The sequence below is a fragment of the Salmo salar genome, chromosome 11 (assembly GCF_965601325.2).
Source record: "Salmo salar chromosome 11, fSalSal1, whole genome shotgun sequence".
Lineage (NCBI taxonomy): Eukaryota > Metazoa > Chordata > Actinopteri > Salmoniformes > Salmonidae > Salmo > Salmo salar.
Genome location: NC_138301.1, coordinates 82,907,444 through 82,932,642, shown reverse-complemented (window position 1 = coordinate 82,932,642; position 25,199 = coordinate 82,907,444). Strand labels below are relative to the sequence as shown.

General features: G+C 41.6%; 1 protein-coding gene, 1 long non-coding RNA gene and 1 other non-coding gene across 23 annotated transcripts in view; 2 read left to right on the top strand and 1 right to left on the bottom strand.

Moving 5' to 3' along the window:
• LOC106562963 (formin-binding protein 1) overlaps window positions 1-16,075 on the top strand; it is a 103,618-nt gene extending 87,543 nt beyond the window's left edge. For 4 of the 21 annotated variants that reach the window (XM_082958099.1, XM_082958095.1, XM_082958104.1 and 1 more), the window contains exons 11-17: window positions 4,337-4,372; window positions 8,360-8,469; window positions 8,744-8,876; window positions 9,204-9,334; window positions 9,455-9,627; window positions 9,839-9,997; window positions 11,977-16,075. In XM_082958099.1, the coding sequence (XP_082814225.1) occupies window positions 4,337-4,372; window positions 8,360-8,469; window positions 8,744-8,876; window positions 9,204-9,334; window positions 9,455-9,627; window positions 9,839-9,997; window positions 11,977-11,984 (750 nt within the window). In that variant the 3' untranslated portion in view covers window positions 11,985-16,075. Of the gene's footprint in view, window positions 1-4,020; window positions 4,036-4,336; window positions 4,373-8,359; window positions 8,470-8,743; window positions 8,877-9,203; window positions 9,335-9,454; window positions 9,628-9,838; window positions 10,018-11,976 lie in introns of those variants that run through there. The other 17 variants (XM_082958102.1, XM_082958106.1, XM_082958108.1 and 14 more) reach the window with 9 other exon arrangements.
• LOC106562964 (uncharacterized) lies at window positions 15,020-21,685 on the bottom strand. Its single transcript, XR_001319151.3, has 2 exons — window positions 17,242-21,685; window positions 15,020-17,136 (listed from the first exon to the last, which is right to left on the bottom strand). It is a non-coding gene; the product is annotated as an uncharacterized LOC106562964 (long non-coding RNA).
• A 296-nt stretch (window positions 21,686-21,981) lies between these two features.
• LOC123725284 (U6atac minor spliceosomal RNA) lies at window positions 21,982-22,109 on the top strand. The gene has a single exon (XR_006757785.1). It is a non-coding gene; the product is annotated as a U6atac minor spliceosomal RNA (small nuclear RNA).
• Window positions 22,110-25,199: the final 3,090 nt, after the last annotated feature.

Sequence of the window (25,199 nt, the reverse complement as noted above, 5' to 3'; positions counted from 1 at the left end):
TGTGTGTGTGTGTGTGTGTGTGTGTGTGTGTGTGTGTGTGTGTGTGTGTGTGTGTGTGCGGGAGAGAGAGAGAGTAAACCCATTAGCCTCATTAGTAGCCCTGTGCTGATTGATGAAGCTGTGTTGTTCTCTCTCATAACCATGGCAGCAGCCTCCTACTCGCCCTCTCTCGCTCTGTTATCACAAAGACTGGAGGACTCAGGGCATACCCACGTACGCTTTCGAGGCCAGACAATATGTCGTAAGTGTGTATGTTGGCCAATGCGTGCGTGCGTGCCTTAATTAGGAACTATATGTTTGTGTCTCAGCCATGTGTAGCACAGACAGTAGTCTCATATAATGATGATACACTGACAGTATATATACTACCGTTCAAAAGTTTGGGGTCACTTTGAAATGTCCTTGTTTTTGAAAGAAAAACACATTTTTTGTCCATTAAAATAACATCAAATTGATCAGAAATACAGTGTAGTCATTGTTAATGTTGTAAATAACTATTGTAGCTGGAAACGGACTATTTTTTTATGGAATATCTACATAGGTGTACAGAGGCCCATTATCAGCAACCCATCACTCCTGTGTTCCAATGGCACATTGTGTTAGCTAATCCAAGTTGATCATTTTAAAAGGCTAATTGATCATTAGAAAAACCTTTTGCAATTATGTTAGCACAGCTGAAAACTGTCGTGCTGATTAAAGAAGCAATAAAACTGGTTGAGTATCTGGAGCATCAGTATTTGCGGGTTCGATTACAGACTCAAAATGGCCAGAAACAAAGAACTTTCTTCTGAAACTCATCAGTCTATTCTTGTTCTGAGAAAGGAAGGCTATTCCATGCGAGAAATTTGACAAGATACTGAAGCTCTCGTACAACGCTGTGTACTACTCCGTTCACAGAACAGCACAAACTGGCGCTAACCAGAATAGAAAGAGGAGTGGGAGGCCCCGGTGCACAACTGAGCAAGAGGACAAGTACATTAGAGTGTCTAGTTTGAAAAACAGACGCCTCACAAGTCTTCAACTGGCAGCTTCATTAAATAGTACCCGCAAAACACCAGTCTCAATGTCAACAGTGAAGAGGCGACTCCGGGATGCTGGCCTTCTTGTGAGGACTTGTGAGGCGTCTGTTTCTCAAACTAGACACTTTAATGTACTTGTCCGTTTGTTCAGTTGTGCACTGGGCCCTCCCACTCCTCTTTCTATTCTGGTTAGAGCCAGTTTGCGCATGGAACAGTTTCACGCATGGAATAGCCTTCATTTCTCAGAACAAGAATAGACTGATGAGTTTCAGAAGAAATTTCTTTGTTTCTGGCCATTTTGAGCCTGTAATCGAATCCGCAAATGCTGATGCGCCAGATACTCAACTAGTCGAAAGAAGGCCAGTTTTGTTGCTTCTTTAATCAGCACGACAGTTTTCAGCTGTGCTAACATAATTGCAAAAGGGTTTTCTAATGATCAATTAGCCTTTTAAAATTATAAACTTGGATTAGCTAACACAATGTGCCATTGGAAAACAGGAGTGATGGTTGCTGATAATGGGCCTCTGTACGCCTATGTAGATATTCCATTAAAAAAAAATCAGTTTCCAGCTACAATAGTCATTTACAACATTAACAATGACTACACTGTATTTCTGATCAATTTGATGCTCATTTAATGGACAAAAAATGTGCTTTTCTTTAAAAAACAAGGACAATACATAGAAATAATAATGTATTTCCAGTTAGACACATTTGCCATTTTAGATATTTTTGTTTCCTTCTAAATGAGGCTAGTGTCTGTGACTGCCTCACTGTATTTCACATGGCCCTTCTGCCCTGTCATAAGACCACAGTATCCAAATGATCAGAACCAGGGATTACCTCATTTCCTGTCCCACATCTCAGCTTGCGGTGCTTTCTGTTGCAACACCACCAACCCCAGAATCGCCTTGGACTCCTGCTGCAGTGCACATTTTTTAGGGGTCAATTCTCAAAGTGTCACAAGCACTACCCTTAAACTAAGGAAGTGGGATTGAAGCACGGTGAATGATGGTCTCCCCACCATTTTCTCCTTCATCTTATTTTCTGGGGTTCACAACATTGGGTTGTGGTGCTCATAACACTTTTGGGGGGTTTAGTCTACCCAGAATTCACCCCTCCAGTGCTTCCTTCTGTGTGCTGGCACCATGGCACCATAGCCTATCTGTATACCATGTACCTGTATATACCCATCTGTCTGAGATGTCTGACAAGTCACGTTTTGACCCTATACACTCAGCTACAACAGATACTAGTGAACAACAGACCTCCCCTGTCTATTACACCAGCAGTTCTTAACGGAAATAGCACAGTGAGAACAATTTTCAATGTCGAGAGGTGTAGAGAGGGATAATTAGGCACGATGGGGAGGCTGATCGAAGGCCATTCCAGGTGAATGACTTGATTACAGGACCAAAGGGAGTATAGCCTGGCCTCATCATGGCCCCCGAGTGCAGCCCTTGAGCTGTTAACTGGATTACAGGTCATTCACTGTAGCTGGAGCGACCCAGTGTGTGTTAAAGTATCTCTTTCCTTTGTTTCCTACAAACTACGTCCTCATAATAAGTCATTACAGGGATTAAAGCTGGAGCGACCCAGTGGGTGTTAAAAGTATCGCTCCTCTCTATAACCATGGAGCTCACAATAAACTATAACCATCTTTAATAGTGCAATCACTACATGTGCAATAAAACCGAAGCAACCTCTCACATTATGATTTTTCCAGTTCTCTTTTTTCTTCTTCTATCATTTGCCTTAATTGTCCTTTAAATCAAACTTATCATTAATCATGAATCTTTGATGAACCAAGTGGTTATGGTTGTAGTTTGATCTGACTGAACTCATTGATAAAGAAGGTTGCTACTAGCTCCTGATTACTTGTGCTCATGGGCATGTATCCTGCCTGGTATAGCTTTGAATCTATGAGCAACTTCTCCCTAGTCTGAGTGCTAGTCTGTTTGTGCTTTCTTGACAACTCAGACTGGCCCAAACAGACTGGCACTCAGGCTCACCTCTCCCATGAGTGAATGTCACTGTTTGAAACATACTGTCTCTACGTGAACATGTGAACTGTCATCATGCTTTACTGTGACACACGTAGCCAGCGCCCCCTGCTGTTAAATGCTGTCATTGTGTGTGTGTGTGTGTGTGTGGGGAGGGGGTACAGGGAGAACAGAGAGGGGTGTGTTATCATCCATCCTCTGTCCTCCTGTTTTCCTGCAGTGGGTGTCTCGACTCACCTCTCTCTCTGTCTCTCCTTCTCTCACTTTGCTCGCTCTCAATCGCCGTCCTGTGCAGTCTAGACTTGTGAGTTGGCTTCCTTGTCATCACCTCAAGTCATTTTAAAACCCAACTCTTATTTTGTCATTCATCCCTGAAACCTGACGTTGAACTTCACCAGATGAGAAAGGAGTTAACTAGAGCCATACGTTATAAAGGGAGATAGATAGTCCTGAGAATGACCGGTTATTGTCTTGGAATAGCATCTCGCTGAGGTATTGCAGATTTTGTTTTCCATTGTAATCAAAACAAACTGTGGGAGCGTCCAAACGAACCAGCATCTGCAAAGAGCCTCAGACCTGTTGCACCTCACGTATCTGATCTGTCATTTTTCACAAATGCTCTCATACCTGATGGGTCTATGCATTCGCTGTTCAGTTGTGAAAGCTCTGGTTATCACCTTGGTCAAGATGAACATCTTCGAATCCAATGACCGCAGCAATCTATCATATACAAGGCATCCAAGACTTCTACCTTCCCCTTTCCAGGTTTTGAAACACCCAATTATTTTCCTCATATGGTGAAGTTTGGCTAAGGAACTGCTTTTTCTTCTCAATATCCATGTCAACAACTAACGACATGCTGTACATGTGCATGCAGTACCAGGAGGAACCGCAATGGCCAATTGCTATGTGTTATTCTGCTGTTGTCTGACTTTTATCTGTTCTCTTTCTCTCCTGCTCTTCTTGACGTTTCTCTCGCCTCTCTTCTACCCATGAAGCTTTCTCTCAAGCTGGTAAGCATGACCGTAACACTGCATGACCTTCGTGGCGTGAACCGTATTCTGATGGTCGTGTGCACGTCCACCTAGTACCGCAACGTGGTTGAGAATTCTGTGTGACCGCTGTTTGTTAGTGTTTGGTTCCTTTCATCCGTTGTCTTTTATTTATTTAGTCCTTTTGTTGTGACATGAGGATGGATTTTGCAGATGCAGACCCTTGTTGTTGTCTCATAATTTTTGTTTTTTGTGTGTATGTGTGTGTGTATTATTTTTGTTTGTTGTGTCTCTCCCCACTGTGCCTGTGTGCTCTGTGCAGATCACACTCAATTCCCACGTCCGGAATCTTATTGAGGTGATCAGAATTACAGTTAATGTTTTGTTTGTCCGTCAGACCTGGGTTTCGAATACTATTTGAAATCGTTGAAATCATTTTCTTTCATTTCATCGCAACAGACAAGCTCAGTCAAGTATTTGAAATGATTTCAAATAGTATTTGAACTTAGGTCTGTCTGTCCGTCTGTCTGTCTGCTAGTTCCATCCCCTTTGATTTGTCCTCATACTCGTTAGAAGCAAAGATGGATGATTCCAATAGATACATCATAATCATAGCTGATATCAAAGATATAGGGTAGATACTGTAAAATCAAAGATGTGATACATGCTGATTTTGATAAATAGTAATTTAACAGTGTTCTTAGTATGCGCTGTGCAAGCCTCTAAAGATGATATTTTTCAGCATTAGCTGCCAAGCTCAGAGTGGTTCTGATGTAGAAATTAATGGCCCAAAAAGAGCTAAACTAAAACGTCCAGACGATGCCGAGCCTTCCAGGAATATCAAGTATTTTCCACTGAAATGCAGAACAGATGGGAACAAATGAAATTGAGCTTTTTGTCTCAGTCAGGTAGACACTCAGAGATCCTATTACATTACTAGAGGGGCTATGTCATAAACCCTCAACGTTCCAGAATGGGGTGAAAATGGCATCCATATTGGTCAGAGAGAAATAATCAAAACCAGTCTTACTGGAATGAATGGCAGTAGAGACATAATCCTGGAAAATAAAAGTAAGGCATATATCAGTAATTGTGTACTGGAATTATTGTCAACCTAAAATATTGTCATATAATTATAAATAGAGTTTATACAGGTTTTATACCAATTGAATGTGTAAAATATATGTAAACAGGCATAAATGTCTGAATTTTGGTTTTCTTGGAAATCTGTGAGTGCTGTTATATGATACAATATCAATACTTGTTTACAACCTGTCAATGTCTTATCATCAACTGACTTCAGCCAGTGTACTGTATTGGCTGTGGGTTGACTGCATTGTTAGAATGGAATGTTGGCATATTGGCTGATAATTTGGAAACATTTATGGAATCATTCCTCTCAAAGATCAATTCTGTAAATGCATTATTTTACACAATGTCTTATCACAGCACTGGCAAACCATGTTTGACCAACTCCTTGACCAAAATGGCAGATTTTGGTCCCATCATAAGAAGGTTCATGTCCATTCTAATATTCTGATTCCTAATTCTACGTAGAAACTAACCTCTTCCCCAGGCTCAATTGCTGGAGAGAGAGAGAGTTGGTGGTGGATGAGATTAGGTAGAAACGTATTTGAAATTCCATCTATGACAGTACTCAAGTCCTCTGCATCAGACTTCTACATTGAGCCCTGTGGGAATTTTGAGTTGATGAATCATAAACTACAGAATCGTCTGCCTTGAAATAATTGTTGTAGAACCGCCTTAGTCAACCACAATAACATAAGTCACATGATAATCATTAGTTCATAACTTTGTGTGTAGTAATAATTATTGAGTGGTCAACATTGACAAATGCATGTCAAACAAATCCTTTGGCAAGAGATTAGAAATGATCAAGATCAGTTACCAGTGATTAAATGTAATCAAGTAGATATACAAATGTATATCTGAGTGTGAAATGTATGTTGAACAGGTAAGTTACTGGGTAAAGATACACAACATGACCAAAAGTATGTGGACACCTACTTGTCGAACATCTCATTCCAAAGTCAATGGCATTAATATGGAGTTGGTCCGCCCCCCTTTGCTGCTATAACAGCCTCCACTCTTCTGGGAAGGCTTTCCACTGGATGTTGGAACATTGCTGCGGGGACTTGCTTCCATTCAGCCACAAGAGCATTAGTGAGGTCGGGCACTGATGTTAGGCAATTAGACCTGGCTCGCAGTCAGCGTTCCAATTCATCCCAAAGGTGTACGATGGGGTTGAGGTCAAGGCTTTGTGCAGGCCAGTCCACACTGATCTTGGAAAACCATTTCTGTATGAAGCTTGCTTTGTGCACAGGGGCATTCCCCAAACTTTTGCCACAAAGTTAGAATCACAGAATCATCTAGAATGTCATTGTATGCTGTAGCATTAAGATTTGCCTTTACTGGAACCAAGGGGCCTAGCCCTAACCATGAAAAACAGCCCCAGAGCATTATTCCTCCTCACCAAACTTTACAGTTGGCACTATGCATTGGGGCGGGTAGCATTCTCCTGGCATACGCCAAACCCAGATGGTGAAGCGTGATTCATCACTCCAGAGAACGTGTTTCCACTGTTCCAGAGTCCAATGGCGGCTAGCTTTACCACTCCAGCCGACGCTTGGCATTAGGTTTGTGTGCGGCTGCAACAGGTCTTGTGCTGACATTGCCTCCAGAGGCAGTTTGGAACTCAGGAATGAGTGTTGCAACCGAGGACAGACGATTTTACGGGCTACGCGCTTCAGTACTCTGAGCCGTTGTTGCTCCTTGACGTTTCCACTTCACAATAACAGAACTTACAGATGACTGGGGCAGCTCTAGCAGGGCAGACATTTGATGAACTGACTTGTTGGAAAGGTGGCATCCTATGACGGTGCCACGTTGACAGTCACTGAGCTCTTCAGTAAGGCCATTCTACTGCCAATGTTTGTCTATGGAGATTGCATGGCGGTGTGCTCGAATTTTATACACCTGTCAGCAACAGGTGTGGCGGAAATAACCGAATCCACTCATTTGAAGGGGTGTCCACATAATTTTGTATATATTGTGTATCACCTGTATAGCACCTTGTCTCATTAAATAATTTTCACCTGTCATCAATCAACAGCAAGCAGGGTGTTCTTTATTCTAGTGATCAACCATTTGTATAAATTCTGTAAGTATGAATTTGAGCATGAACCAGACCATGTTGCATGTTATCTGGTTGGTAAGTGTTGCACGCAGTGCAGCTAGATGAGGTAAGGAAGATCATCGCCATGGTAGCCTGGCCTGCTGCTGTGTTTATATTTGCTTTCTCACCAGTAAACCCCAGTGACCTCTGACCCTTGACCCCTGGCGAAGTAGGACGTTGACCTTTGTCCCTTTTATGTTACAAGTATAGTGGTCTGAGCCTTAATATATCCAGTCCGAGCACATGATCAGATAAATACCATGAATACTATGGCTAGTCAAAGAAGCCAATCTGAAAGCAACATATAAAAATGTGAGGAAAGCAACAATGAATCCCATTTTAATTGCTAACAATACCATGACAGTTAATTAATGTATAATTATCCATTGTATTGTATTGCTGTACAGTGATTTGTAACACAATAATTACCTAAGTGTATGTAAGAAATGTAACCAAATAGTACCACCAAGTGGTGTATCTCTGAACTGCAGTATATACAGGACATATTCAGGCAGCTTTGGAAAGTGGAGCAGGCCCAATTGAACACAGAAAACAGAGAGAATGACTCACCATCATCAGAGATGATCGATATTTATTCTATCCAGGAAGCTCCTTTATTAGGAAATGCAATCCTGTCTGCCCTTAAATGGCCCCACAGTTTCCATTTCAGAAACACTACCTCCTTTTACGCTTCTCTCTTGACAGTTATGGTGATACTGAAATATGAACACCGAAATGTGATTTGACTGGATATGAAGTAATGTGATACATCCTAATATAATTTTAGGCTTGGGACTGAATAGGTGAAAGGTGGTTGAATGGCTCACAAGTACGGTAGAGGCTAGAGCTGCAGTATCTAATTCTGGTTAATCAGCCATCATACCTCTATCAGACACACAACCCTCAACGGTGGGAAATTAATTCATCCCAATGGCTTTACTGTAAGGGGGGGGGGGGGGGGGTACTGCACCTGAAGGATTCTGGTGTTACATAGAGATACTGAACATCTGAGAGGGGTGTTAGAATATGTTATACTGTATATTCATCCGTTTAGAGACACGATGTAGAATGCTCCTGAAATTTACTTTTTCTTCCTCTCTTCCACTATCTCTCTCTTTTTTACATTTTTAATTTCTCTCTCTCCATAAGGGCTCTGGACCAGAGGACTTCAGCCACCTGCCCCCAGAGCAGAGAAGAAAGAAGCTTCAGGCCAAGATAGACGACTTAAACAAGGACATCCAGAAAGAGATGGACCAGAAGTAAGTGTGTGTGTGTGTCTGTATCTGCAACGTAAGCCTCAGCCATATTTGTATGGAAATGATGTCATAACTCCTCCCTAAAAGCTCCCCCAAGTCCTTACTGTCAGCCAATTTATGGACCAAAATTTGCCCAGTAAAACTTCGGGATGGATATAGATACTCGGGTAGATTTAGGGGAAATGTGGTTGGCTTGGTCAGCATTAGACTGGGCTATCTATTTGTCGGAGTATGTCTTGAGTATTCATGTGTCACTCTCTCTTCCTCTGGCCGTCAGAGATGCCCTAACTAAGATGAAGGGGGTGTATGAGAAGAACCCTCAGATGGGTGACCCTGCCAGTGTGGACCCCCGCATAGTAGAGATGGCAATGAACATCGAGAAACTGCAGTCCGAGGTGCAGAAATTCGAGGTGAGTCATGATAAACCCTCTCGACCTATCCCAGACAGGAATGTACTCTATTTCTAGATGCTGGACGGACTCCGTGTTGTTAGTAGCATAGTTATCTTGTTCGGCTTTGCTAAGACAGTACCTCATTATTAGATCAAACAGTAGAGTGCTCCTGAGTTCTCTTCCTTATTTGGAAATGATGCACTGCCTTGGCGGCTGCTATTTGTTCTGGCTTTGTAAAAGAGCAAGGAGCCTTAGTAACAAGGCTATATCTGACTCTGGACTGCACTACTCTAGCAAATCTCATCTCACAATCCTAACGTATGCGTGTGTGCGCGTGTGTACCAGGGATGGCTAGCTGAGGTGGAGGGGAGGTTACCATCGAAGAGCGATCCTCCCAGGAGACAGAGTGGTCTGTACGAGACACAGAACAGCAACAGTAGCACAGTTGCCAACAACTGTGCACAGGACAGAGAGAGGTACAGTAAACACACACACACACACACACACTCCATTACTCAACACTTTGTAGTTTGTTACTGTAATGTTGTGTTGTGAGGTTGCTATAGTTACTATGTGTGTGTGTGTTGGTCCTTGAGCAGCCCGGATGGCAGTTACACAGAGGAGCAGAGTTCAGAGACTCAGGTCAAGGTGGCCGTGGCCAACACTCCAGAGTTTGATGATGAGTTTGACGATGGGGATGAGGAGACGCTGCCTACCATCGGCACCTGTAAAGCCATCTACCAATTTGAAGGTAATACACCTTTAACAGGTAATACACCAATCAGAGACAACAACACGGGTAATGTGGGCTGGAACATCTATTTGACTATTTGAGAGATATGCAACAATAACACTCGTCCACCTTGTTTTGACACTTTACTGGCTTTCTCTCTCTCTTCCTTTTCTCTTCCCCCCCTCTCCTTCTCACTTTCTCTCTTTCTCATTCCATCTCTTTTCCTCCTCCCCCTCCCCTCCACTAGGTCATAATGAGGGGACTATATCAGTGACGGAGGGAGAGCTGTTGTATGTGATAGAGGAGGATAAAGGTGACGGCTGGACACGTGTCCGCAGGAACGAAGAGGAGGAAGGCTACGTGCCCACATCTTATGTCGAGGTCTTTTTGGAAACAAACGCCAAAGGTGCTATGACATACATTTAACTGAAGGGGTTTTCTTTTGGGGCCGAGGGCATTTTTTTTTCATTTTCAGGGGGGGGGGGGGGGGGGGGGCTTGGGGAGTCGAGTACACTCCTCCCACTCTCTTCCACTCTGAATGATGGACCAACCAGAAGTCTCCATGTGCCTCTGTCATGATTACCATGTAGCTGAGACCGGCCCCATGCACTGTGGTGTTGTATGTGATGGGTATCTCAATGTATTTGGGAGACAGGATAGTTTTAAAAGAGGTATTGGTTGTTTTTGGTGTAGGGTGAAGTTATCCCTAGACACTGATCTTGGGTTGGTTTTACATTTCCCACAATAATGGTTAAGGTCATGATTGGGGGTGGGGAAGCTGATCCTAGATCTGTACCAAGGGGAAACTTGACCCCGGAGCATTGTTTTCCCACTGGCTCTGAGAGAATTCTCTCCTCGTTTCCTCTTGTTTGCCAGGAGAACTGTCTGTCGTTACTTCCAGTCAACTCAATGGGAATCAGGGCCGGTTGTAAGGACTATTTCAATGAGTGCTTTTTTGTTCTTGATATGCATGCCGTCATATTTCCCCAAAAATGTTCTTATCACCTGACAAAGGTATACTTTATCATATAGCAACTGGCCTCAAAGGTAGACTAGAGTTGTGGTCAGGATGAAAACAAAAAGGCAAAATGTAAGTGTGTGTATGTTCGACTACATATGTTGATGGTCTTAACCACTGAATCATATTCCCACAGAGGCCAGTATCGAGGTGATATTTGGAGAGAACAAAATAATATAATCATTTTTTGGGGGTTAAACCACGGGATCGTGTGTGTGGGGAAAAAAAACCTGCTTGCTGTCTCCAGTAGTAAAGCATGCTAGATTGTACAATGTAAAAATAAGCAAATTATTATTTGATTCTGCTGTAAAAAAAAAACAACAAAAAACATATGCAATCATATTTTTTTTGTACTGTGACAAATGAATGTACCGAATCACAATGCTTCACCCCTATACATAGGACTGCATTCTGTAGCTCAGGAGGCTATTAGCGCTCAGTGAATATCAACTCCTCTATCCTGGATTGTCTCACTCATCTACTGTTAAGATGCACCAATGTCACAGACTAAAAGGTCCAAGGAAGGAGCTATTTCTTTTTCTGGGCCTTTATTTTCCAGAACGGTTGTAGAGGAATTCAGGATTGAGAATGAGCTGTACCATTATTCTCTCCCTCATTCTCGGTGAGAACGTTGTGAGAACAGAATTTTTGTTGTGTGGCTGATTGTAACGTTGGTGCTTGGTTGCCAGATCATGCATGGGTTTTGATTAGCACCTCGGTGCAGATGAGTCCATTTGAGAAGCATGGTCTGTGCTACAGTATGGTGTTGAAACTGTTTTATGCCTCTAAAATATCCAGTCATTTCTCTTTTGAAGATTACTGAATTGTGCAAACATAGGCCCAAAAGGCAACTTGGAAGAGACTCCAACTTTGTTGTCAAATCTCAAAAAGCTCAACAAATACGCTTCCACAACTCTTTCTCCTATAGCGGTGAAAGTAATCCCGTCTCTGACAGTGCTATTAACACAACCATTTCATCCCCCTGCTAAACGGGGGTCCAAATGAAATGTGAGGCATGTTATGTTGGTAGTCATTTTCTCTTTTTTTTCTTTTTTTTACATAACATGTTTTGGTGCATGTTTGACATTGTTATAAGCTTAAGTGTCTCTTTTTGTTTTTTGGAAATGAGAGATTCACACACCAGATTAACATTTAGAAACAGTATCATAAAAAAATATGACTTTTAAGATACAGCAACTGATATTAACACCAGAGAACAATATTATTTCCTTTCAAAGGCAATTGCAAAGAATAGTTCTTCTTCCACCTCATTTAGTATGTGAACTACATTTTCTTTCCCTGAGATCTCTCTCTAACGTGTTCTTTTTTCATTTTTTTTTTATTTTTATTTTTCTTTCAAATTGCAGATTCCTAAAAGTGTGAGAGGCTGGCTCAGAAATGGCAGGGCAAGCAGCCTCGGAGACAGAGCAACCACATTCACGTTCCTTTTATTGTCATAGAGTCAGAAAGAGAGAGAGACATGACCGAGACAAAAACGGGAGACCGATTATGATGTATCTCAATTTCCAACCCGATACATACGTAGAGTTCTCTTCTTTTGCAACAGTTTCTGACCAGAAGCAACAATAATAAGCATCCCAATTTTGCACCCGTAAATCTTTTAATAGTCCATTACACATTTATAATTTTGCTTCCGTTGTCCCTGCAAAGCTTTGCTTCTCGATGTACTAACTCAGCTTCCGCTACGCGGCGTTACCATGGCGGCTGTTAGCTCTCTCGCCTCAAATCCCAACCCGCTACCATGCCGCCCCTCCCCAACCCCCTTCCTAAAGCACTGCAGGGTGTGGTCAGAGACAAGACCAGCTCCCCCCCATGGAAGGGGGGAAGAAGCAACACAATCTCCCCCCACACCCCACCCATACCATCTCACCTGACCAGACCATCAGACAGGAAGGCTGGACAGGAAGCCAAACCGTGTCCCTCCAGTCCACCCTAGCATCCAAACCAATCAGGTGGATACAGTTGCAGTATCTCTCTCTCACTCACTCATTGACTCAGAGCCATCATCACAGAAGGAACCGTCCAGATTCAGCATCACTTGGAGAGCCGTGGAGTTCCAATGGAAACAACGCAGTCATTCCACTCTCTCAGACTGCAGCTCCATATTTTGCAGGTTTCAAATGGACTAAAACATGGACCGGTTAGTCTTCTTACTGTATGTGTGTATGAAAAAGCTTCATTTATAGTGTGTGTCTTCTGTGGTGTCTGTCAGTATCATGTACATCCTCCATACGTGACTGGGGAGTGGACAGGACTAGGAGCTCCAGGACCGAGAGGGGTTGGGGTGGGAAAGGGGACAGGTTCACTTTACTTCATTACTTCACCTCACCTGCACTCTCTCCCTACCATACCATCATGTGTTGTTACTGGCATCCCATCCAGCGGTGAAAAAGTATCCAATTGTCATACTTGAGTAAAAGTAAAAATAGCTTAATAGAAAATTACTAAATTTAAAGTTAAAGTCACCCATTAAAATACTACTTGAGTAAAAGTATAAAAGTATTTGGTTTTAAATATACTTAAGTATTATCAGTAAAAGTACAAATTATTTCACATTCCTTATATTAAGCAAACTAGGAGGCACTGTTATCTTGTTTTTTTAATCAACAGATAGCCAGGGGCACACTCCAATACTCAAACAAATATCAAACGAAGCATTCGTGTTTAATGAGTCCGCCAGCTCAGTGGCAGTAGGGATGACCAGGGATGGTCTCTTGATAAGTGAGTGAAATGCAACATATTCAAAATGTAACAAGTACTTTTGGGTGTCAGGAAGAATGTATGGAGTAAAAAGTACATTATTTTCTTTAGGAATGTAGTGAAGTAAAAGTAAAAGTTGTCCAAAATATGAATAGTAAAGTAAATTACAGATACCCCCAAAAAATGACTTAAGTAGTACTTACAAATATTTTTACTTAAGTACTTTACACCACTGATCCCGTCTGCTCCTCTCTCTGGCCACACCCCTCCCCTCCTCAAACCCCTCCACCAACAGGTGGCAGATGCTGGTCATTGGCTGCGTTGATGGCCATGTCACAGCTTAGGATGGGGCTTCTCTCAGGCAGTGCGTGCAGTATGCATGCATGCCCTGTCTCCTCTTTGGCTCGCCACCCTACTGATTTGCCCATGTTGCTTTTTATTTCAGTTAACACACATTGCCTGTTACACTTCTTAACCTGTTTGTCACCTTTTGGGTTCTGTGCTTGGGGATCCTCTACAAGCTCTTCCTTATTTTGTTTTGTTGCTGTTTGACTGTTCCTCGTCTCTGAAAGCATGTTCACCTACCTGTGTTTTTTTAACAGTGAGTGTGTGCTCTCCCTCACAGTAACTCCTCCTGCTCAAAATCTCAGCTAAGAAAGTTTTGGATTCCGAAACTTCTGTTTCTGAATAATTTTATGCATACAGTACATGGTTATAAAATGTAATTTGTCAATTTGTTATACTGTATGTAATGTTGTTGGCTGACATTGTACATGTTTGAGAAGTGTGTCGAAGGCAAGTGGCCGTTAGCTTCAACTAGCCTCATCCTGTGGATACATACTGTGCTGTTTAACGTCTCCACTGTATATCCTACCCAACAGACAGAATGTCCCCGGAAGAAAACTTGAGGATTAGTTAAATTTCTCATGTAATTTGCATGGTCCACTTACTACTGTATATGGAAGTATTGTAATACTGTGATCCACACACACACTTTCTTTCCCACAAGGTTGTGTGTGACTGAATATGAGACGAGACAGACTTCATTTTGGGCCTTAACTACTTTAATCCATAGACTTAGATAGACATCGCATCATTGTATCTGTCCCATTATGGCATCTGTGAGGGCATGGGCAGCCCATTGAGGCCATCTCCATTTTGAAGTAGTCCATTTTCTTCTACCACGAGTTGGCAAACAAACTAAAAGGGTGCATATTGCCAGCTGGAGTGTGTATGAACAGGTTTAAACAGGTTTAAAGCCAAGGTTGGCAATTTACTGCCACCTGCAGTTATGGAATGTTTGCTCATGCGTATACTTCATTGGCTGATCCCTCCTGGTGACCTGGATGGAATTATGTGATCCTTCCTTAACCCATAGGAAGTCCCACCCAGTTGACTACTTCAAAATGGTGAAAGTCCTCAATGGCACTGCCCATGATAAAATGGGCTTTTAGGCACTAAAGTCCTCTATCTCTCTCTATGGATTTATCCTACCACTTAGTGTAAAGACAGATGTCATTCTATTATCTGTGGTATGTTGAATAGGTCAAGACGTCTCTTGTTTTTTTTTTATAAAGGTTTGGGGGGGGGTATTATTTTCTATGCGGCGGTCGAGGTAGATTACCCATAACATCTACAGAGATGATGATGTCCACTGTTTCCCTCTCTCAAAGGCACATACATTTTACATTTTTTTATTTAGTTCATTTTATTTGTCATTATTTTTTACCAATTTTGGGTCGAAGAGATTTTAGCTTTTTATTTTGTAGCTAGATGTTTCTTTAGCTGGAAAACTGTTGCACCTGAATTACAAACCACCTATAATGATGAAACCAGTTGTTTGATCTACCTGAAGTCACCGCAGATGAAGTAATGAATAACACATATTTGTTTTGTCTAATGAAGCCGTTAGTGATGGCACCCTATTCCCTATTTAGTGCACTACTTTGACCAGGCTCAAGAGTGTCTTGAAACTTTTTTTTATTACAATATTCCTACTCAAGCAACATTTCAAAGAGCAGCAACTGAAATTGTATCAATGCAAACCCTGTATATTATCATTAGAACAACAAACGAACAGTGATCCATCATCATTTGGAGTCCCAGTTACTTGTCATGATATAGAAGCAGCGCAAATCTATAAGTTCTTTGGCCGAGAATCAGGTCAGGTCAAAGTCTCCTTTTGCTATTCCCATCCGTCCATCTCTTATTTTGATTATTGTAGATATTCATTTGGCAGTTGTTTTGTTTGTGAGAAGTGAAAAGGCAAAACTGATTTCCATGCAGACCATCAGAAGTTGCATATCTGTAGTGCGCTGACAGACAGATAGACCCACTCAGAAGCGAGCCAGTATAGAGGGGAATCTGCTTATCTCCTCCTGCTAATGCTGGACTCAGACCATCCTAGACCTTCAGCCTGGCCCCAGCGCATCTGTACAGAAGAAATGGCTTGTTGGAATTAGAGAGAATATATATAAATATATAAATAAATATTGATTCAACTAAGACAAAAAAAGGAAATAAACAGTCTATTTTTAAGGTTTTAACGATTAAAAGGACCTACCGTTACTTTTTTCTCTCGCTTTGATAAGACTTTGTTTTATTGTTTTTGTTTTGTAAAGTCTGCCAAATGGTGTGTTTCGCACTTTTTTTTGTTTGTGTTCCATTTGGTATATGCTTGCGTTTCGGAGCACTGAATACTTTGTATTGTGTAAACTGTGCCAATTAAATACATGTTGAAAATAACTAGTCTTCGCTGTGGTCCGGAGAACAACACTGCCACATTGTGCAAGGACAATTTGAGGGGGGAAATTCCATTATCCATCATTTTTGGAGCTTCTGATGCTCTCCAAGTCTAAGACTGGTGTTCGTTCTGCTGTCAAATAGCCCCACAAATACTCCTCTTTCCATCATGTTTGGAAATGCTGATGGTCCCTGACTGTCTACCTTTTGTTTCAGTGATTATTAGCAGGCTAATGTTGACACTTTTTGTCATTTCTGCCCAGTTTAGTAGTTTAGTCATTCAAGTAGTTTTTTTCCCAAGAACAAACAACCTGGGTTAGAGGTTAAAATGGAATAAACTTGACTAGAACTGAATACAATTGTGACAATACCAGGTGAATCACCTGAGAATGGGGAGGGTGTTAGCTTACCTGAGCGAGGTCCAGTATAACCACAGGTTGCACAAGTCCACGATCCACCACAGACAACTGATTAAACTCAAGTCGCACACTGTCCACTGGGGGAGAACGGGGAAGTTGGGAAAGGCGAGGAATGTGTTGGTCAGAAGAAAAGTAAAAGTATTGATAGTGAAATCGTCAGATGACTGGCGTATTACTTGCCTGGTATCATCACCTGTTGTAGTGAAACCATCTGAAAAAACAGAACCCTACCAGTGAGAAAGATTAGATAACCAATACATGCAGTATAAAGACTTGGGTACAATCAAATGTATTTATAAAGCCCTTTTACATCAGTTGTCGGGCACACTTTAAAATACTGGCGTATCAGTGAAGATAAACATTAGAGAAAGAGGAGAAAGAGGAGTTGACAACAATGCCGTTACACAAACAGAGCATCCATACACCTACTAAATGAGGTAGCAGCTGTTCAGAGCGAGAATAAAACAAGACTACAAGCAAGAAACAGATAGAGACAGGGAGAGAGTTGAAGGAGTCGCTGTTCAGGTCTCTGACTGTACCTCCAGCGGTCTAAGCACAGGCCCCAGCTTCTCCAGGGTGAAGTAGGGATGGTTGGACAACTTAGGGTTGGAGAGTCTCTGTCTTGGGGCTTGCCTAAACATCAGACTGTTATCATGGTTACTCCATGGATTTTCTGTCTGACCGAAGTCGCACCTAAAAAAGACAGTCTCTACAAGCCAGAATGTTGAATAAAATGATATTTACACTTACTTTACCGGTTGTACATGCTGCTGGTCCTTTTGGCGGTAAGAGTTGGAGATATCCACAGGAAAGTGTTGCTACGTTCTGTCGCTTGTATTTTCATTCTCTTGGCCCATTGAACACGATGCACAATAAGTAAACAATAGTAGAATGTAACCGAATGCAGTATGAGGCGTTACATTTCAGGCGTTACACGTGTCTGTTATGAGGAGTTGTAGTGTCTTCCAATAATCACTCTATTGCGGCATTCTAGACCTCAGCTGAATCTGGTAATGACTGGTGTGGCTGTTGAACAAGTTGAGGAGACTAAATTACTTGGTGTTACCTTAGATTGTAAACTGTCATGGTCAAAACATCTAGATTCAATGGTTAAGATTTGGGAGAGGTCTGTCCGTAATAAAGAGATGCTCTGCTTTTTTGACACCACCCTCCACAAAGCAAGTTCTGCAGGCTCTAGTCTTGTCTTATCTTGATTATTGTCCAGCTGTGTGGTTGAAAGCTGCAAGGAAAGACTTAGTTAAGCTGCAGCTGGCCCAGAACAAAGCGGCACGTCTTCCTCTTCATTGTAGTTAGAGGGCTTTTATACAGTTGAAGTCGGAAGTTTACATACACCTTAGCCAAATACATTTAAACTCAGTTTTTCACAATTCCTGACATTTAATCCTAGTAAAAATTCCCTGTCTCAGGTCAGTTAGGATCACCACTTTATTTTAAGAATGTGAAATGTAAGAATAATAGTAGAGAGAATGATTTTTTTCTGCTTTTATTTCTTTCATCACGTTCCCCAGTGGTTCAGAAGTTTACATACACTCAATTAGTATTTGGTAGCATTGCCTTTAAGTTGTTTAACTTGGGTTAAACGTTTCGGGTAGCCTTCCACAAGCTTCCCACAATAAATTGGGTGAATTTTGGCCCATTCCTCCTGACAGAGCTGGTGTAACTGAGTCAGGTTTGTAGGTCTCTTTGCTCACACACGCTTTTTCAGTTCTGCCCACAAGTTTTCTATAGGTTTGAGGTCAGGGCTTTGTGATGGCCACTCCAATACCTTGACTTTGTTGTCCTTATTAAGCCATTTTGCTACAACTTTGGAAGTATGCTTGCGGTCATTGTCCATTTGGAAGACCCATTTGCGACCAAGCTTTAACTTCCTGACTGATGTCTTGAGATGTTGCTTCAATACATCCACATAATTTTCTTCCCTCATGATGCCATCTATTTTGTGAAGTGCACCAGTCCCTCCTGCAGCAAAGCACCCCCACAACATGATGCTGCCACCCCCGTGCTTCATGGTTGGGATGGTGTTCTTCGGCTTGCAAGCCTCCCTCTTTTTCCTCCAAACATAACGATGGTCATTATGGCCAAACAGTTCTATTTTTGTTTCATCAGACCAGAGGATATTTCTCCAAAAAGTACGATCTTTGTCCCCATGTGCAGTTGCAAATGGTAGTCTGGCTTTTTTATGACGGTTTTGGAGCAGCGGCTTCTTCCTTGCTGAGCGGGCTTTCAGGTTATGTCGATATAGGACTTGTTTTACTGTGGATATGGATACTTTTGTACCGGTTTTCTCCCGCATCTTCACAAGGTCCTTTGCTGTTGTTCTGGGATTGATTTTCACTTTTCGCACCAAAGTACGTTCATCTCTTGGAGACAGAGCGTGTCTCCTTCCTGAGCGGTATGACGGCTGCGTGGTCCCATGGTGTTTATACTTGCTTACTATTGTTTGTACAGATGAACATGGTACCATCAGGCGTTTGGAAATTGCTCCCAAGGATGAACCAGACTTGTGGATGTCTACAATTTTTGTATGTGGCTGATTTCCTTTGATTTTCCCATGATGTCAAGCAAAGAGGCACTGAGATTGAAGGTAGGCCTTGAAATACATCCACAAGGACACCTCCAATTGACTCAAATGATGTCAAATAGCCTATCACAAGCTTCTAAAGCCATGACATCATTTTCTGGAATTTTCCAAGGTGTTTAAAGGCACAGTCAACTTCTGACCCACTGGAATTGTGATACAGTGAATTATAAGTGAAATAATTTGTCTGTAAACAATTGTTGGAAAAATTACTTGTGTCATGCACAAAGTAGACGTCCTAACCGACTTGCCAAAACTATAGTTTGTAACCTCTTACATCTAGACGTTCCGCTAGCGGAACACCTGCTCCAATATCCAATGATAGGCGTGGCGCAAATTAAAAATTCCTCAAAAATACAAAAACTTCAATTTTTCAAACATATGACTATTTCACAGCATTGTAAAGACAAGACTCTCCTTTATCTAACCACACTGTCCGATTTCAAAAAGGCTTTACAGCGAAAGCAAAACATTAGATTATGTCAGCAGAGTACCAAGCCAGAAATAATCAGACACCCATTTTTCAAGCTAGCATATAATGTCACAAAAACCCAGAAGACAGCTAAATGCAGCACTAACCTTTGATGATCTTCATCAGATGACACACCTAGGACATTATGTTATACAATACATGCATGTTTTGTTCAATCAAGTTCATATTTATATCAAAAAACAGCTTTTTACATTAGCATGTGACGTTCAGAACTAGCATACTTCCGGGGAATTTGCTAACAATTTACTAAATTACTCACGATAAACGTTCACAAAAAGCACAACAATTATTTTAAGAATTATAGATACAGAACTCCTCTATGCACTCGATATGTCCGATTTTAAAATAGCTTTTTGGTGAAAGCACATTTTGCAATATTCTCAGTAGATAGCCCGGCATCACAGGGCCAGCTATTTAGACACCCTGCAAGTTTAGCACTCACCAATATCAGATTTACTATTATAAAAGTTTGATTACCTTTTGTTGTCTTCGTCAGAATGCACTCCCAGGACTGCTACTTCAATAACAAATGTTGGTTTGGTCCAAAATAATCCATCGTTATATCCGAATAGCGGCGTTTTGTTCGTGCGTCCCAGACACTATCCGAAATGGTAAATCAGGGTCGTGCGCATGGCGCAATTCGTGACAAAGAAAATCTAAATATTCCATTACCGTACTTCGAAGCATGTCAACCGCTGTTTAAAATCCATTTTTATGCCATTTTTCTCGTAAAAAAGCGATAATATTCCGACCGGGAATGTCCATTTAGCTAAACAGAGGAAAGAAAACAAAGCTTTCGGTCGACGCGGGCACGAGCCTGAGTCTCACAGTACTGTAACCAGCCACTACCCAAACGCGCTACTTTGTTTCAGCCAGAGCCTGCAAAGCCACGATTCAGCGTTTTGCCGCCTTCTGAGAGCCTATGGCAGCCGTAGGAAGTGTCACGGGACAGCTAAGATCCTCACTCTTCAATAAACAGAGACAAGAAGAACGACACCTTGTCAGACAGGCCACTTCCTGCATGAAATCTTCTCAGGTTTTTGCCTGCCATATGAGTTCTGTTATACTCACAGACACCATTCAAACAGTTTTAGAAACTTTAGGGTGTTTTCTGTCCAAAGCCAATAATTATATGCATATTCTAGTTACTGGGCAGGAGTAGTAACCAGATTAAATCGGGTACGTTTTTTATCCAGCCGTGAAAATACTGCCCCCTAGCCATAACAGGTTAACAAGAAATCTGTGGAGTGGTTGAAAAACGAGTTTTATTGACTCCAACCTTAGTGTATGTAAACTTCCGACTTCAACTGTAAATACTATGCATGCCAGTCTCTCGGCTAAGAGTTGAGGAAACATTCATGCGTTGAAAATCCCAAATTATTTGCATAGTCAATTTACACACAGGTCTGACACACACACTTATCCCACCAGACATGCCACCAGGGGTCTTTTCACAGTCCCCAAATCAGAACAAATTCAAGAAAGCGTACAGTATTATATAGAGCCCTTATTGCACGATACTTCCTTCCATGTCATATTGCTCAAATAAACAGCAAACCTGGTTTAAACAACAGATAAAGCAACACCTCTCAGCACAACGCCTCTCCCCTGTTTGACCTAGATAGTTTCTGTATGTATTGATATGTAGGCTACGTGTGCCTTAAAAAAAAAATATGTATGCAGTTCTGTCCTTGAGTTGTCCTTATCTATTCATGTTCTGCATTATGTAATATTTCATGTTTTGTGTGGACCACAGGAAGAGTAGCTGGTGCTTTTGCTACAGCTAATGGAGATCCTAATAAAATACAAAAAGTACAAAAAAACACCAGTTGTTAGTTGAATATTACATTTTACAATCGAGGTATAGACACGTATAACGCCTCATATACCAACGTCTCACACGTAACACTTCATACTGTACACATCATTGGCATCAGCTGATAGAGGCTGGAGGGGAGAAAACCGCAGCGAACTACAAACAAACAACATTGTTAGTCTTCGAGACGAGGACGAAAGTAGGTAGACAACTAACGAAAATCAGACACCTAGTTGTTTCTTAGCGTATCGTTTTGTTTTAAAACGACCTGGTTCCATTTCGAAAATATTTTGTTGACTTCCTGGATTGAAAAACGTCGTATCTATAACTTAATGTCATTGGCCCACACTAATAATATGTAAATAAAATTAAATTGCATTCTGGGTATATATATTAATACAAAGAATAAAACGTATATAACCACTGATTTGGATGTTAGAAAATATTGCACGCATGGCGAAGTAGTACTTTTTCCTGTTATTGTATATTTGCCCAAAAGGGTAGATAAAATTATACTAACCATGACCGAGAAGTTGATATGCTAGCAGTGGTTTATATAGCGATAATTTCCACTGTGTTGTTGTGTTGTATGAAAGGAGAGAAGGTTAGCACTCCCCTTGACAAGGATGGAAGAGGCCCTAGTGGCCTTCAACACACATATGGTTAAGGCATTGCCACTTACTTCGTGGCATCTTCAACCAAGTTTTTAATTGATACATCTTGAAATTTATTTAATACTCACAGAAATATGTATTTCACACACACAAAAAGCATGATAAGAATTATGAACCATTATCCTCACTAGGACAGTTATTTCATTGGCTGTTTTTGGTTTGAAGAATTATCAATTGGCATTAATATTCACAAAATTAAGTTGCTACTCATGCCCCAAAACAAAACAAAACCGATAACAACATGTAACACTGTACTGCAGATGAGAATGCGTCTTAATTACATATTGAAATCTTTGTGTAAGTTTTTTCAATGACCAGAAGAGAGCAGTCATGTTCTACCAAAGACAGAACAAGATCAATTCCTGCCTCAATCCATATCCCTCAAAAAGTTATGCCTAGCCTGCGGCTGAAGGGTCTGTAATAAAGATTGCTCAAATATTTGTCTCTGTCTCTGTGTAAGACATCAGGGCCCTCTGCCCAGACCACAGCAGGACACCTCGGTATGTGTGTGTGTCTGTGGCTCCTACATCAGGCAGGCAGACTGGTGGGATAGGTATTGCAGCAGTGTATGACTGGGTTTCTCTACTGCTATAGCTCTATCTAATATGTGCACCCCACTGAAACCAGTATCAAACCTTTCTCATCAATGACTTTGATAAGATTTTGATGTTGTAGCCGGCAGGCCTTGAGGCGGGGTAGTAGCCTGGACTGAACTGAGAGAGTTCCGGCTACTGAGATATTAAAGTCTGTGCCAGTATAGAGGTGAACAAGTTCTTTAGGTTTTGTTCTATTAGGTTTTTGTCATGTTCAATTTCAGCTCTAGAGGAAAAAATGAGGGGCCGTATCTCTAACACCCTGCACTGCAGAGCTCAACCCTGTTGTGTGTCATCAGTTCCATTCCCTTCCTCAGTAATTCTCAATCATGGGAGCCTTTTTCACAGCCAAGACTGTTTGCATGATTTCCGTTGAAATGAGTATGTGTACTTCATGAGAACTGAATTAAAGGAAAAGCAGTCAAAACACAGACAGCATCAGTGAAGAGTCAGGAGTCAAGAGTCCCTGGACCACTGACAACAAACCCCACGCTGTCAGGTAGGCTAGCCTAAACAAAATAACAAACGTGGGTTGACACAAGTATCCACATAAAAAAAATCAAATAAAGCCCACTTCAAATCCATGGTGATTATTCTATTTGTTTTTGTTTTGTTTTCATTCAATTAGTGAAAGAACAGCAATTTTTAACCATGGTCGGAGCAGAAAGAAAGGGGGATTCATTTTGAAAAGCAGGGCGAAAAGGGAAAGATGTGAGAGTAAAACGTAGGTCAGCAGCAGCTGGGTCTGTTGGTTGGTCGGTCCTCTTCTCCATCTGGAATAAACATGTTGTCACCGCCGATCTGCTCCCCTCCACACAGCTAGCTGAGGCTGAACTGAGCGCTGAAGTACTCTTTGGACCGGGGCTGTCTGCAGCCCAGTGGAGCTCCATGGCTTATTCAGTGCTGTGCTGGTCCCAACAAAAAGCCCCAAATGCTGTCCAACTCCCCTACATCAACATCATGACCATGGTCAACTGCCAGCTGGCTTTAAGACCTTTACATTGTCAACAACAGTCTATTAAAAAAGGTTATTGGGGATAAGGCCTACAATATTAACTATTAAAAAAGGTTATTGGGGATAAGGCCTACAAGGTTACAGAGAAGCAGTATAGAATAATAGACTAATTATTTAGATTAATTATATCTGCCTCCCCTTGCATCCATTTGTAGATAGATAGGCCTACAGTATGTGTGTGGACTATACATGAACACGCCCTTTTAGCACTTTCACAGCTACAGTAGCCTAGCTGGTGGTCGTAAGACATCTCTTGATGATGTTATCCATTTACAATGCAGGCCTGCCTATGTTTTAGGACCTGAAGTTTAGGACCGACTTTTCACTTTCCTGCAGGCAGTGGGCAGTCACTCCGCTGACTAGCCTATAATTTTGCCTCTCTCATTTGCTGAGTGCTAATTAGTAGGGGAAAGAAAGGTGGAAGCAAAGTTAATCTGGGGAGAAGGAGACCTGAGATCTGTGTGTCACAAACCTTAAACCCCAAGCAACCAGAGAGATACCGCATCTCTCTCTCTCTCTTTCTCTCTCTCTCTCTCTCTCTCTCTCTCTCTCTCTCTCTCTCTCTCTCTGCTGCAAGCAATCTTGTGGGATCGAATGAACTTTGCGGGTGTAAAGAGTAGAGTTTCCTGTCACAGTATTTTCACATGAAATTTAAACTAGCAATTCAAATGGTGTATGTTGGCGCTCTACATCTTATGAGTCATAGGATACATGGGTTCATGTTTGGTTGCGCAGCATAGCCATGCAAAGCCAGCTCCTTGTCTGAACAGTTTCCTCATTATTGTTTTCCTTTACAAAAACATTTCTGTATAGATTCAATTTGAAAAATCCTGTCTTAATATGGATGGGTGGCAGTATTGAGTAGCTTGGATGAAGAAGGTGCCCAGAGTAAACTGCCTGCCTCTCAGGCACAGAAGCTAAGATATGCATATTATTAGTAGATTTGGATAGAAAACACTCTGAAGTTTCTAAAACTGTTTGAATGATGTCTGTGAGTATAACAGAACTCATATGACAGGCAAATACCTGAGAAAAATCCAACCAGGAAGTGTGGAAATCTGAGGCTTGTAGTTTTTCAAGTGATTGCCTATCCAGTATACAGTGTCTGTGGGGTAATTTCGCACTTCCTAAGGCTTCCACTAGATGTCAACAGTCTTTAGAATGTTGTTTCATGCTTCTACTGTGAATGGGGAGAGAATAAGAGCCATTGGAATCAGATGACTGAGAAAATGACATGAGCTCAATAGCGCACGCTCCCGTGAGAGTTAGGTGTGTTCCTTTTCATTTCTGAAGACAAAGGAATCGTCCGGTTGGAATATTATGGAAGATTTATGATAAAAACATCCTAAAGATTGATTCTATACATCGTTTGACATGTTTCTATGAACTGTAATATAACTTTGTTGACTTTTCGTCTGAACTTACTGCGCGAGCACAGTGCATTTGGATTACTCGACTGAACGCGCAAACAAAAAGGAGGTATTTGGACATAAAGGATGGACTTTATCGAACAAAACA